This window comes from Marmota marmota, unplaced genomic scaffold (genome assembly GCF_001458135.2).
Source record: "Marmota marmota marmota unplaced genomic scaffold, marMar, whole genome shotgun sequence".
NCBI classification, from domain to species: Eukaryota; Metazoa; Chordata; class Mammalia; order Rodentia; family Sciuridae; genus Marmota; species Marmota marmota.
The window spans coordinates 37,078,309-37,093,609 of NW_025999968.1; the positions used below are offsets into that span (position 1 = coordinate 37,078,309).

Below are 15,301 nucleotides of genomic sequence, written 5' to 3' on the forward strand. Positions count from 1 at the left end.
AGGATCTTGTTAATAGAGTTGAGTAAAGCTGGTCTCAGATCCTTTGCTTGACAAAAAGTGGAGTTGGCAGGACTCACTTGTTCTGTGTCATTCACATAACTATTCTTTGTTTGAAATATAGTTCAGGGAATATTATTTTTAGGTTCTCAGTGAAGAACATGAGTCTCCTTACATTGGTCATTTTAAGAATCTATGGGTCTCTGAACTCAGATTTTTTTTTTTTATTCTTTGGTTTATAGGTGCAGGTTCCATGAGAATTCATAAAGACTCAGAAAAAGACATGACTCAAAAGCAGCGTCAATTAGTCCTGGGCTTAGTGTGGGCACTCTGGGTATATTCCTTCATTAAGCACCATCCAATAGAAATTTCTGTGTTTCTAAAATTGTCCTACATTTACACTGTGCAATGTGGTAGCTACTAGTCACATATGGATATCGAAGATTTGAAAGTGACTGGTATATATAAGGAAGTGAATTTTTAATTTTAATTAATTTAACTTTAAATTTGCTAACCATACCTGGCTAGTGGCTACCATTTTGGAAAGTAAAATATTTAGAATGTCTCCCTGTGTAGCTTAAAGTTTTTATCTTACTTTATTTATAGAAGTTATAAAATACAAATAAAACTGATAAAATTCAGTTGCACTCTGTAAAGTAGAGATATTGCATTTAAGCGTGGACAAGAAGAGAGCCACAATCCAAACCCTGCACTTTGAGTCAAGAGAATCCTGGCATAGTTTTGGGCATATGAAGGAACTGAAAAAGAACAAATTCCCATAAATGCTAAGGTTACCCTTTTAAGTTCATACCTCATACTTGCATTTGAGGATCATGGGAATATGGGCCCATTTCAGCTTTGCATGATATGTATGGCTTCCAGCCAGCAAAGTCAGAAAAAGTTTCATGGTCAATATACAAATGTAGGTCAGTAGGATGAATGTCATGAGGTAAAGTCTTTTATATAGCAATAACATGAAAAAAGGTTGGAAACAAATATAAGACTTGCTCAGAAAATGGTAAGTAGGTTAATTTGGGTTGACACTTTTCCTATATAGTATGATGGGGAGAGATAATATTGACAGAAAGAAGGGATTGTTTGTTGAAACAAAATTGAAGAACCTTGATGACTATATTGTGAAAATGTATTTGCATTATATAAGAACTTAGGATGCAGTTGAACCACAGGGGGATACTCAAGACAAAAAGATTCAAAACAGGGTAGAGAGAAGAAAAACCATAGAACTATTGCAATAGTTAAAGATTTGAAGAAGGGCCTTGGCAATGAATACAGCAAAAAACAGTAAAGGGAGAGGTGAAATTGCAAAACAAATTTTATCATAAATGGATAAAATTAAATATTAGTGAATTGAACTCATCGATAATGAAGATATTTCCAGTTGGTTAGGAGGGGTTTGGGAAGCTTAAAACTCTATCTAGTTCATCTGGATCGTCTTCTATTGTAATAATAGGTGGAATAAATGAAGTTTTGAGATGAGCCACACAATTATGCTCGTGTGTGTGTGTGTGTGTGTGTGTGTGTGTGTATGGATTAGAAACCTAAAACTTGGGGAGCTTGGAGGAACTTTCTTAGAAAAAAGTAATTATCAAAAGTACATACAAGAGGAAGTGAGGGGAAAGGGAAAAATAATACAAGGGGGACAAATGAATGACAGTAGAGGGGGCAGAGAGAGAAGAGGGGAGGGGAGGGGAGGGGAGGGGGGATAGTAGAGGATAGGAAAGGCAGCAGAACACAACAGACGCTAGTATGGCAATATGTAAATCAATGGATGTGTAACTGATGTGATTCTGCAATCTGTATATGGGGTAAAAATGGGAGCTCATAACCCACTTGAATCAAAGGTTGAAATATGTATCAAGAACTATGTAATGTTTTGAATAACCAACAATAAAAAATTAAAAAAAAAGAAAAAAGTAATTATGATACAAATATTATGTTGGCTAATTTCAATTTTGACTTTAAGGATATTTATAAATGTCCTGAATTTTCAAATTATTTTAGATTTTAAAGATGAGATCTTTTCTTTTTATCTCAATCACACTTTCTCTTTTTCATTAGATTAAATTCTACCAGACAATTCTAGAAATATTGCACGATCTACTGTAATTGTGGTGCATATTGCAGTATTCTTTCAAATTGTTTCCTGTAACACAAAGGCAGTTTTGATTGTATAATTTAGCAATAAATGGTAACTGAATTGTCCTTCATGGCCTGTGAATTTTGTCCCTTACAGAAATGTGAAGGTTTATTTGTCAGAATAAAAGATCTTGAAAGAAAAATCAGTTCTCCTAATGTTAGAAATGCCATGCAAATAACATTAAATTATATGGTGCCCTTTAGTCTTTTCTTTAATATTCTGAAAACAATTATTTAATTTAATTTTGTCAGAGTATTTAATATGAATGCTATCATCTTAACCTATTTTAAGTATAAAATGCATCCTTTTTTGCTTATTTATTACATTGCTGTCTATATAATATTGCATAGCAGATCTCTATAACTTATTCCTCTTACTACACTGAAACTTTGTTAAGTATTCCCCAGTTTTTCCTCCCTTCTGCCTCTGGTAAACACCACGCCAGTCTTTGATTTTATGAATGTGACTCTTTTAGATACAGTATTTAAGTGGAATCAACACATATCTTTCTGTGTTTGGTTTATTTCATTTTGCATAATATCCACAAGATTCATGTGTGTTGCCATATATTTCCTTCTTTTTTAAGAAGATACACAGAGCCCAAACAGTATTTTAAAATGCTTATCTTCCTTAACATGAGAGCATACTAATCAAAACCATGTCAATACCTTTCTTCATACCTGACAAAATGACTACTACCAAAATATCAAAAAGCAAAAATACAGACAAGATTTGGCAAAAATGTGGGGAAAGCAGAACCCTGGTACACTGTTGTGGAAATGCAAAATGGTGCAGGCACTATGGAAAATAATTGGAGGTTCTTCCAAAGATTTAAAAAGGAGCTGTGCCTGTAACCCCAGTGGTTCAGGAGGCTGAGACAGGAGGATCTGGAGTTCAAAGCCAACCTCAGCAACATGGAGCTGCTAAGCAACTCAGTGAGCCCTTTCTCTAAATAAAACACAAAATAGGGGTGGGGATGTGGTTCAATGGTTGAGTGCCCCTGAGTTCAGTCCCTGGTATTCCCTTACCCCCTCCCCCCTAAAAAAAGAGGTGCCATGCCACCCAGCAATCTGACTCCTACTTCTGGATATATATATATATATATATATATATATATATATATATATCTAAAGAATTAAAATCAATATCTCAAAGACATATTTATATCTGTATTCATTAGACAACTATTCATCATAACCAAAATGTAGAAACAAACTAAATGACATACAAGACATAAATGATAAAGAAAATGTAAAATGCAGCTGAACACTATTCATCAATTAATTTTTAAAGATTATTTTGTTCATTGAAGAAAGTACATAAATATGAAAGAGAAAACAGCATCTATTCTAACTCCAAAAAATAATCACTGATATATTTTCTTTCAATATTTATTTTTTAATCTTGTTTACTTAGTAATATATGATTCACTTAATAATAGTTCATGAGCAAAAGTATTGAAAAAATACACCATCAATACAAGTTGTTTGTGATTCAAAGTATGATTTCTCTAATTTCTGGGGAAAGTTTTTTAACTTCTTTAACATTTACAAATTCCATTTTAAAGTATTATCTATTTGGACTTTGGATGCTTCCATTATGTTTTTATAAAATTTGATAGTTGTACTCCAGATATGGAAAAATTTCATGTTCTTACTCATTTTTGCTGGGTATCCTATTTTTTTCTACAAAGATAATAAGGAGATAGTCAACTATTTTCTTATGTTTATCATAATATCTTTTCCCAGTAGCAGGACATTTATTTGATTTCTTGGATAATTTACTTGTTTTGAACTACAAACTTATAATATCTTCATAAACACTAAGTGAGTATTTAAGAAAAACAGGGAGAAAAAGAGCCTATGTTTGTTTATAATTGTAAATTTTGGGAGGATTCTATTCAAGATCAATGGATTGAGCTTATGAATTATTATGCTCTTATTCAAATGAGTAGTGTGCTTGGATTTCTACTGTTTTACTTGTCCACATTAGTCAGTAACTTACTAGAGGGGAGTTAAAAAGCAATATTTGGAATAAATATAACTGGAAGTTTAACTGGTAAATAATGACTTCCGTTTTCTTCTCACGTGGCAATAGTCATGTTATCTTGAATACAACAGTCCTCCCTTTAATAGTCAGTAGTAAAAATGTCTCCAATTTGTAGTGCAGGATTGGAGATATTTTTGCTACTGACTAGTAAAGAGGACAGTCATAGAGCCCAAGCCTGTGTGGGGATGCTGGAGCCTTGTGAAAGTCCCAGGGCTGTGTAGTCCCTCTGGCCCCCTACCCAACCCCACCTTGCATTTAATCCCTCTGCTTGAAGGTAGGTAATGTTGGGTAAGTTTCACTGTGAGTCCTGCCAGGTGGGCTTTCCTTTTGTATTATTAACTTACTAAAAAATGTATTTTGCTTGCTTCTTGTACCCCATTATTCTTGGTAGCCTCAACTCTCAGTCTTGTTTCTTTTAAATCAATGTAGTGAAAATTTCATAAAATATTAGGTATGTAAATGGGCCTCTGCCTGGTTTCCAGTGCAAATACAAATCTTCCATTATTTTTAGTTATTTATGTATCTCACTGGAAATTTTAAGTGAGTGGGAATTAAATAAATGCATTTCTACTAGAATCCTTAAAAATGGTACCAATAAATTTGCTTGGGAATATTGAATTTGATATACAAATATTAAATAGTATACACAGGTGAAAATTAAAAATTGGGCCTTGGAAGAAAAGATGTGTCTGCTCCATGAAGTCTTTTTAGTCATCTTATACCTCTTTGTTTCCATAACCCTTTCCAGTTGCTTTTATACTTAGAATTGGCCTATGTGGATGTGTATATATGAATACAGTTCCCCAACTAGATTGTAATCATCTTAATAATTGGGATTATGTTTTTTTTAGTTTTTTCACAACTTCGGTAATAATACTGCTCACCAGTATTCATTAGATATTCATTGATTTATGTGTGTATTTTTTATCATTTACATTTAGCTTTATGGAGGTGGCACGAAATGGAAGAGAGTACAATATATTCAGAACAGATTTCTTTTTCAGTTTTGTAATTAAAGAAAATAGTTGTCTTATGAACCAGATGTTACTCTCTACCATTATGCAGTTGATTCCAAAACTATGTATTTAATCAAAATTATAATTCCTCACTTAAAAGTCATGTTTTCTTAAATATATTAATGACTGATAAATAAAACTTACCATTGTTTGATAACAAGATGTTCCATAACTTAAAGAATTCTAAAATAGTTTATTTCTCATATTACAGGCCCTACATTTATCAAATGTTTCTCACAAAAAGTTTTCCACTGGGGAAATTATCAACTTGATGTCATCAGATGCCCAGCAACTCATGGACTTGACAGCCAACCTCAGTGTCCTCTGGTCAGCCCCTTTCCAAATCCTGATGGCCGTCTTTCTTCTTTGGCAAGAACTGGGTCCTGCAGTGTTAGCAGGAGTGGCAGTCCTTTTTCTTGTATTACCAATAAATGCTTTTGTTGCCATTAGAATAAAAAAGCTGAAGGTAAGAAAATCACTGCCTCGTGTTATGTGTGCTGAACAGAAGCTGAGTTTTCTGACTTGAGTTGACAATAGTCATCTGGCTAATTCTATAATTATGAAAAGTAAAGGTTATCAATGGAAACCACTCAGATTTATCATTCACTAATTCATTTAACCCATATTAATGAGGCACCTATTCTATGCCACTCACCACTCTAGACACAGAAAGGGCAGTCGTGAGAGGAACTGATAAGTTCCAACTCTCATGAGGCTTGTGGGGGGAGACAGACATCAAGTGGGTATTAAATAGATACACAGTAAGATGTATATGCATAAAAATAGTCAAGATAAAGTGATAGAGGAGCAAAGAGACCTCCATATATGCAGAAGGAGGAAAGTTCTCAGGAAGGACATAGTATATCAACATATGGTAGGACATCTGTGTGGATGTCTCAGAAAAAGATAAACCAAGTGAAGGGGACAATAAGTGCAAAGGCTGGAGGTGGGTATTCTTGTTTGTCTGAAGCGTAGAAAGGGCCCACGTGCTCGAATGAGCAAAGAGTGAATGAACAGTAAATTTTTCACAGAACTAATTTTGACACTCTTTCCTTACAGTCAATTTTTCATCTTTCTATCAATATCCATATATTGATAGAAAGTCTATTGACACCCATGGGGTGTCAGACAGTGTGTACTATTATGCTGTACTACAGGAATAGAGAAACAGCATAGTTCACTCTGCTGAAGGAAATCACACTGCAATGAGAGAGAAAGATGATTCCATGCATTAAAGAAGGTTACCTGAACATGAACACAGCTAGTGTTTGACAGGCAAACTGATAATGAGAAGGCTACCAAGAGACTAACAGGCATGTAGTATACAAAGCTTGGATATGTTGGACAAAGTGAGGATTCACATCCCAACAGGACAGAATGGATGAGAACAAGAGGTTTTGTCATGTTGCTCTGAGTTTAAGGCTTATGAATTATTTCATTCTGGAATTTTCCATTTAATATCTTTAGACCTCTGTTGACCACTGGTAATCAAAATCACTCAAAGAGAAATCACTGATACAAAGTTGGGGACTACTATATACATATGCATACATATGTCTATATAATGCTACTCCAGTATTTACAACATGAATATACTCATGCACATGTGTGTGATAGAAATAAGTAAATGAAGATATATAACTACATATTTATTTGTTTAACTATAAAATTATCTAGAGAAAAAGGAAGAGTCTCTTATTACCCATAGAGTAGAATTAGATATATGGGATAGGGAAATGTTTTACTTACTTAAATAATTTAAGTGATGGAAAGTTGAATATTTTTTGTTTTTCTAAAATTTTCAAATAAAGGATGGCTAATTATAAAGATGAAAACTAGAAAATAGGATATAATTCTGAAGTATTAAACACAATGTTTTGAATAATGCTTGCTCATAATAATAATATATTTTAATTATTTTTTTAAATGTAACAAATTTTTTATATTTTAAAAAATTTTATTGATTCTTTTTAGTTATATGTGACAATAGGATTCATTCTGACATAATTATAAAAACATGGAATATAGTTTGTTCTAATTCCATCCCCAGTACTTCCCCTTCCCCTCCTACCCTCCCTCCTCCTGTTTCCTTCACTCTGCTATACTGATTTAGTTTACTTTTTTTTTAAGTTAGTGACTTGTGGAGGTGCATGATGGTGAGATTCTGTTTATATTCATATATGTACATAGGAATGTTAGATCAGATTCATTCTACTGTCTTTCCCTAGCCCATCCCTCCATTTCTTCTCCCTTCCTTTCATTCCCCTTTGTCTACTCCATTGATCTTTCTTCTTTTTTTTACATGCCCCCCCACCTTATTTTGAATTAGCTTCTGGATATCAGAGGACATATTCAACCTTTGACTTTTGGGGAATGGCTCATTTCACTTAGCATAATAGTCTCCAGTTCCATCCATTGACTGGCAAATGCCATAAATTCATTTTTCTTTATGGCTGAGTAATACTCCATTGTGCATATATACCACATTTTCTAGTTTGTATTTCAGAGACTTCAGCTATATACTCTGTCCTTGAGGTCTGAAAACCTATCTTCAAAGTAGTTTAATCTATTGGTGATGCTTTCCATTGGATTTTTAATTTGATTTATTGATTACTTCATTTTGAGGATTTTTGTTTGGTTCTTTTTTAAGAATCTCTACCTCTTTATTTGAGTGATCTTTCACTTCCTATAATTTCTCTCTGATTTTATTCCTTACATCTTCTTTTAGTTCATACAACAGCTTAACTATGAACTTTCTAAAGTACTTCTCTGGCATATTTTCCACTATGGTGTCAATGAAGTCTGCTGTTAAAGCATTATGGACTATTTGGGATGTTTTTCCCCCTTGGTTTTTCATATTGTTTATATGTCTACTCATCTATCAGTATAGTTCTGACTTCTTTTAAGTGAAGGACTACTTTGTGAGCTTCTTTTTCTCAAGAGCCCTGGGTTGGATAAATATTCAGATTACAATATTTTAAGTCAATGTGTGACCTCTGATGATACCAATATCAGTACCACTTTAAGAGATTCCACTGAGTCCTATTTACTGTAATCACTTCTGAGCCAAGCCTCATTCTATTCAACTTCATAAGAAACAAACAAACAAAAAAACTCATTGCAATTGTTTCCTGCAGTTCCCCAAATTCAGGTATAAACCTATTTTATAGGTTTATATAAATTCTGGAACAGGTCAAAAAATAATTTTTTAAATTTAGTAACTTACTAAAACCTTAAGTTAGGGCTAAAAGGGAGGAGGAAGAATTATCCGGCAAATGGGAGAGAGAAAAGAAGAGACAGAGAGAAGAAAAAACTATAAAAAGAGAATTTATATCAATGTCCAAAGGGAGAAATAGATAATGGGTGTTATTTGAGGTAGTAGCAGATAACATAAAAGGATGAGTAGAGGGTAAGAAAAGCAGGTATAAACTAGAGCTAGGAAAACAAAGATAGAAAGATTGATTCCAACTCATGATTTAAACCATAATATGAAATACATTCAAATGGTTTGAAGGTACAATGTTAGCTATTGGGTTAATAATTATTGTTCAAGTTAAGAAGTTGTTTATATGATCAAAGTTGACATTAGAGTTGTTTATAGTATCCCATTTCAAGATGAAGAAAAATTTTTTTTGAATCTTGGTTCCCAAACAATAATAAATATAAGTTATTTTAATCATTACATATTTGAAGAAGTATACAATATTCAAATAATTATACATAGTATTTAAAAAAATAAACAGCGCATATTTGAAAATATGCATTGTAAGTACTCAAATTCTCCCAAAACTTCTCAAACTTATAGAGAGTTTTGCTTTTATTTCTGGAACTTTTGATTTGATAGAGTTTTGGGAAATTTATTCCATTTTTAATACAATGCAGGTGTTACTTCATTATTAAATTCTGAATTACTCACATTTAAATAATTTTTTTCTACAATTTTATTCTGCTTTTATTCTATTAGTGACTGCATATAGTTTACCTATTTATAACTATCTTCTAACATTAGCAATAGAAGAATGTTGTTCAAGTATTGGTAAGATGCTTTTCTCAAATAAAATTTATATAAAACACAGGAAATAGAATGTATTTTTAAAATAGCTGTGGCCATATCAGCAAAAGTTTAAACAACCTTTTTCCTGTATGATTTTTTTCCATTAAACAGAAAAACCAAACAAAGAACAAAGATACACAGATAAAACTACTCAAGGAAATCTTACATGGAATTAAGGTAATATAAACAAGATTTACATTCAGTTTGACTATTTATGATATACCAACATGCTAACTGATAAATAAAGTTTGTAATGTTCTCTGTGTCTCACAGTTTTGACATATGTGTGTAAGTACTTGGAGTAGATTTCAGATTTGAGGTACATGGAAATATTTGTGCTAAAATAGCATTAAAATGAAGAGTCAAATAATATGCAGGTATTTTTGTTTCTCAACAACTAAATGTAAGTATTATAAGATACAGAATATTACTTATTTTAAAGAATTATGTGAAAAAAAGGGTTGAAACAAGCTATATCACTCATGCCACCAACATTTTCTTCACAAAATAATGAGTGAATCCTTATGAAGTTATTTAAGTTCATAAGGTTTCATTTATTTTTTATAAAGTATATATATATATATATATATATATACTTGTAGATGGACATAATATCGTTATTTATTTATTTTTATGTGGTGCTGAGGATAGAACTCAGTGCCTCACACATGCAAGTCAAGTGCTCTACCACTGAACTACACCCCCAACCCTATCATTTTTATAGAATTTTAATGAACACATGCACACATACACACAACATTTTAATTTATTATGACATAGGTTATGCTTTACAGAATTCTCTAAAAGACAAAATTTGCAAAGCCAATATGGAATTTCTTTCTGGCCTTAATAATCACATATGGGAGTCCCTCTGTAATACATCTAGTTTTAAAATTTTAAATTAAATTTATTTTTTGGCTGACACATAAACACATAAATTTATATGTATTTAATACAGTACCATGTGATGTTTTGATACATGTATACATCATATACTATATAAGTCAGGTAAAACATATATATCTCAATGCTTAAATATTGATACTTTTTTTAGTAATAACATGCAAAATCTTTTTTTCCTAGGTTTTTGAAAGATGGAAGTACACAATTGTTGTCTATAGTCATCCTATTGTGGGATAGCATACTTCAACTTATTGTTCCCATCTAAGTGTAACATAGTAGCCACGGTCAACCTTTCCCCATCCCTCTCTCCCTGCTACTCACCCCAGGCTCTGGTAACCATCATTCTACTCTCAACTTCCATGAAACCAACTTTTTAAAAGATTCCGCATATGAGTAAGATCAGAAGGCACTAGTTTTTCTATGCCTGACTTTTTTCATTTAACATAATGATCTTCAATTCCATTCATGTTGTCACAAATAACAGAATTTCATTCTTTTTATGACTGAGTAGTATTCTATTGTGTATATGTACCACATTTTAAAACCTATTCATCAGTAGTTGGGTAGATAGGTCTTTTTCCACTTCTTAGCTATTATAACTAATGCTGCAATGAGCATGGGAATGCAGATGTCTCTTTGACATACTGATTTCATTTCCTTTGGATATATACCCAGTAATGGAATTGCTGGATCATATGGTAGTTCTATTTTCAATTTTTTCAGAAACTTCCATACTGTTTTCCGTAATAACTATTCAAATTTATATTCCCAGCAGTGTGCAAGAGTTCCCTTTCTCTCCATTCTCCCCACCAGTTACTGATGTTTAATTTTCAAATACTTTCTCCCGTTCTGTAGCTTCTCTTTACTCTGTTGATTGTTCACTTTGCTGCACAGAAGCTTTTTAGTTTGATGTAATCTCATTTGTCTATTGTTGCTTTGTGTGTGCTGTGCTTTGCATCTTGATGAAGAATCCTTGGAATACCTATTTTCTATTTTTATGTGCACAGTATATATCCATTATATGTACATGTAGATTCACCTTAGAATCAGTAAGTGATCTGCTGTAGCGTTCTGTGGAGAACTTACACAAAATGGTAAATTACCAAGGTGAAAGAAATTGTTAGATTGAATATACCTTGAAGAGGGAGTGATATTTACCTACTTGGCTGAAATTAAGAGAAGCCTTAAGTATCTCTGAAATTTAACTAACATTTTTAATAAGATCACATACTGTAAAGTGATATGATCTGAATGCAATTCTCAGTACATTGATTGATAGTCTTTGCATCCAAAGAAAAAGTATACCAGCATTTGTTCACAGGTGTTAATATTTATATTCACAAAGGGATATTTGCATTAACAGTAGAATTAGTACAGTGTAGGTAAAATAGATGAACATTTCTCCAAGATATGAGCAAAATTCAAGACTTGAAGTAGCATCCACAGCAGGAAATAAACATGAAAATTAGTGGAAGTCCCAATAGCAATCAAGTAGTATGGTCTAAAATTGTGAGCAGTTGGATTCCATGGGGTCGGATAACAGGTGCCATAAAGCCTCTCTCTGATAATCTAAGAAGAGCTGCCATTTACTAAACATCTTCTATGTGCCAAGTGCTGCTAAGTTTATTTCCATTTCCTCATGTAATTCCTATAAACCTTGAGTAAAATATTTCTTATGCCCAATTTACAAATTACACAACAAAGACACTGGTCAGTTAAGTGTCATGTCTAAGTTTACAGAACAAATGAGAGTGTTTCAGGGTTCTCCAGTGAAATAGAAGCAAAAGGAAAATAGAGAACACGTGTGTGTGTGAGTGTGTGTGTGTGTGTGTGTGTGTGTGTGTATTTAGAGAGAGAGCAAAGGGAAGGGAAGGGAAGGGAAAGGGAGAGAGAGAAAGAGGAAAAGCGAATTTAACAAACTGGCTCATGAGGCATTGGGAATGCAGCTTAGTTTTAGAGTGCTTCCCTAGTATGTGTGAAGTCCCTGGCTTTAATTCCTAGAGCTACAAAAAATAAAATTAAGAATTTGACTCATGATGGTGGGGGCTGGTGAGTCTGAAATCTGTAGAACAGGCTGGCAGTTAGTATTGGGTCGTAGGCAGTGAGAATGCACAATTTTTTCCTCCTTGGATGACCTCAATCTTTTTCCTTAAGGCCTTCAATTGATTGAATGAGGTTCACCCATAATCTAGAAATTAATCTCATTTACTCAAAGTTACTGATTTAGATCTTAATCATATATGAAAATGTATTTGTAACAATATCCTGTCTAGCATTGAATCAAACAATTAGGCATCATAGTCCAGTCAAATAGACACAAAATAAAGCATCTCAAAGAGAACTGGAATTTGAACGTAGGTCTCTCACTTTAAAATGTGTACAGTGAGTCAGTATATGATCCTGCTTCCCCACATTTTCTGTCTTAGGAAGTAGTTTACAATGGGAAAATATCAATCATTTTTTAGAGAATGGCTTTAAGTTCCAAGACATCAGTCTTAAAGAAATTGGGACACCAGAAAAAAATTGGCTGGCTATGAAGAAGTGAGAATTGGACCAGCAGGAATAGTGACAGAATTGAGTGAGACAGAAACTGCTATGGAGTTCATTCATAGAGCTGGGATTTCATCAGAACTGGCTCAGAAATAAGTTGCTGGTGCATAAAAGAAAGATAAGGCTGATTGTGACCCTGTCCCCCAGACCCCCTCTTTAAGGCCACATAATTCAAGGAAATCTTTTTATTCAGTCAAAAATAGGAGCATTTTTTTTTACTTTTACCCTCAGTTGTGTTGTGTGTGTGTGTGTGTGTGTGTGTAGTGTGCATTTGTATGCATGCAGTCTTTTCTTCTATAATATTAGTTGTCAAATATTCATTGTCTGACTTCTTTACAGATTCTCAAACTTTATGCATGGGAACCTGCCTATAAAAATAAGATTATTAAAATTCGAGATCAGGAATTGGAGTTTCAAAAATCATCTACATATCTTTCTGTATGTTCTATGCTGATGTTAACTTGCATTCCATTTTTGGTAAGTGTATATATTTCCTCTTTTGATTTTTAATTTAACTTTGTAGGTTTGCTTCCAAATTGCCTGAAATTAAAACATTTAAAGTAAAATTTTATGTTTAAATTAAAAATTTTAATAATTTTAATCATTAATTTTGGGAGATTAGAGAACAAACAGCTCAAAGAAAATGTGTTCCTATTGGTTCGTATTTTTTACACATTTTGTTCCTTTGAAATTTCTCACATTGAACATATGCCTTTCTAATTCTTAAAAAAAAAATCTTCTCTTCAGAGCTTCATTACAGCTCTAAAGTTCCATTTGGCATGATTAATTCCTTTTAAGCAGCAACCAAAGGTACAGTATATGGAGCTAGGAAGGGAATGAGTATTTTTCCTATGAACAAGCCAAGTTATATATGTTGCCTTTTTTTTATTCTCACAATAATATGAATTATTTTTCTCATTTCACAAGGGAAAATGAAAGTCTATAGTAGTTTGAAAACGTCAAACTTGTAGAATTAGTCTTCAGAAGTGAATTGATATAAAGTGAAGTATTTTCTTTGTTTCACATCATTTAATCATCAGATATCTCATGCTATTTAAACTAGAGTATAAATTGCCTTGGGAAATGAATCAAAGGGCAAGAAAACAAAGAACAAACAAACCATGTTCAACTGGACTTTAACTTTAATCAAAATGAGTACTCTAGGTAGTGATGAGAATCAGGGAAATTCTATATGTCTCCCATGTTGATAATTTAAAATACTTTTTAATTCAAAAAAACAGATGGGTATCATAGTTGATATTCTTCAGTTAATAGCAAAGGGAAAAGTATTGAAATTTTCTTCCCTAATTTTTAAGACTGTATAACTTATTAGGTTGCAAGCAATAAATATATTTTTAAATTATGTATCTAATTTTAGGTGTCTCTGGCCACTTTTGGTGTATATTTCTCACTGGATGAAGGAAACATTTTAACAGCCACTAAAGCATTCACATCTATGTCTTTGTTTAATATTCTGAGGATTCCTCTTTTTGATTTACCAACAGTGATCTCAGCTGTGGTTCAGGTACATTCAGAGTATCCTTAAACTAAGAATCATTTCTCTATTAAATCAATGATTTTGTACATTTTATTTTTTTGTCATTTTTTATCATATTTTTCCCTTTTTGTGGTTATTTAACACTGCATTCAAAATTTGTTTTCCTGATTTAATTAGTGGTAGAGAACATTGTGACTTTTAAATATTTCAACATGTTATGTTATTTTCATTGTTAGGTGTTGATTTCTTTTACTTGGCTCCTATGTCATCACAGAGTTCACTTGGTTATAACTGAAGGTTTATAATCAGGTGCTTTGTATGAACCCAGATCTGAAGGTTTCCCCTGGGTTCAGCAACATGTCATCACTACTGAATAAGGAGGACAAGCAGTGAGAAAGTGCAGTGATAACACCAGTCTGATTAAAACAAACAAACAAACAAACTGAGAGCTGGCTCAGCATGCTTTTAGGTTTTGTTTTTTTTTTAGGCTATTTACCTACTACAATGAGTAAAAACTGCAAAAGCCATGGGGCATTCAAAAAAGTGAGTTCCTGTATCCTTCTTTTCCCCCTGAGATTCACTCAGTTAAAATTGTGCTTGGATTCTTCAGGCATCTTCCATTGGAACCATTTCCTCAAGTTTGGGTCCATAAAGTGGGTCTTTGTTTCTTACAATCAGCTCTTTATTCTAAGAATTTTGCTTTTGTTTTATTTTATTATTTTTTTTGAATGAAGAATAACAAATGAATAGTAAATACCAATTAAGTCATTCTTTTTTTTTTCTTTTTTTTTTTTTAAATTTTTTATTGTGGGTTGTTCAAAACATTACAAATTTCTTGACATATCATATTCCACACTTTGATTCAAGTGGGTTATGAACTCCCACCTTCACCCCATACACAGATTGCAGAATCACATCAGTTACACATCCATTGATTTACAAATTGCCATCCTAGTGTCTGTTGTGCTCCCCTGCCTTTCCCATCCTCCACCCTCCCCCCTCCCCACCTCTCCCCTCCCCTCCCCTCCTCTCTCTCTACCTCCTCCACTGTATAACCCTGAGGGTCTCCTTCCATT

At 32.9% G+C, this 15,301-nt stretch overlaps 1 protein-coding gene across 1 annotated transcript in view; it reads left to right on the forward strand.

The window, feature by feature from the left end:
• LOC107136100 (multidrug resistance-associated protein 1-like) overlaps positions 1 to 15,301 on the forward strand; it is a 93,454-nt gene that overhangs the window by 24,977 nt on the left and 53,176 nt on the right. The window contains exons 6-9 of the mRNA XM_048803516.1: positions 5,432 to 5,686; positions 9,386 to 9,451; positions 13,067 to 13,204; positions 14,106 to 14,252. Of these exons, the coding sequence (XP_048659473.1) occupies positions 5,432 to 5,686; positions 9,386 to 9,451; positions 13,067 to 13,204; positions 14,106 to 14,252 (606 nt within the window). The remainder of the gene's footprint in view (positions 1 to 5,431; positions 5,687 to 9,385; positions 9,452 to 13,066; positions 13,205 to 14,105; positions 14,253 to 15,301) is intronic.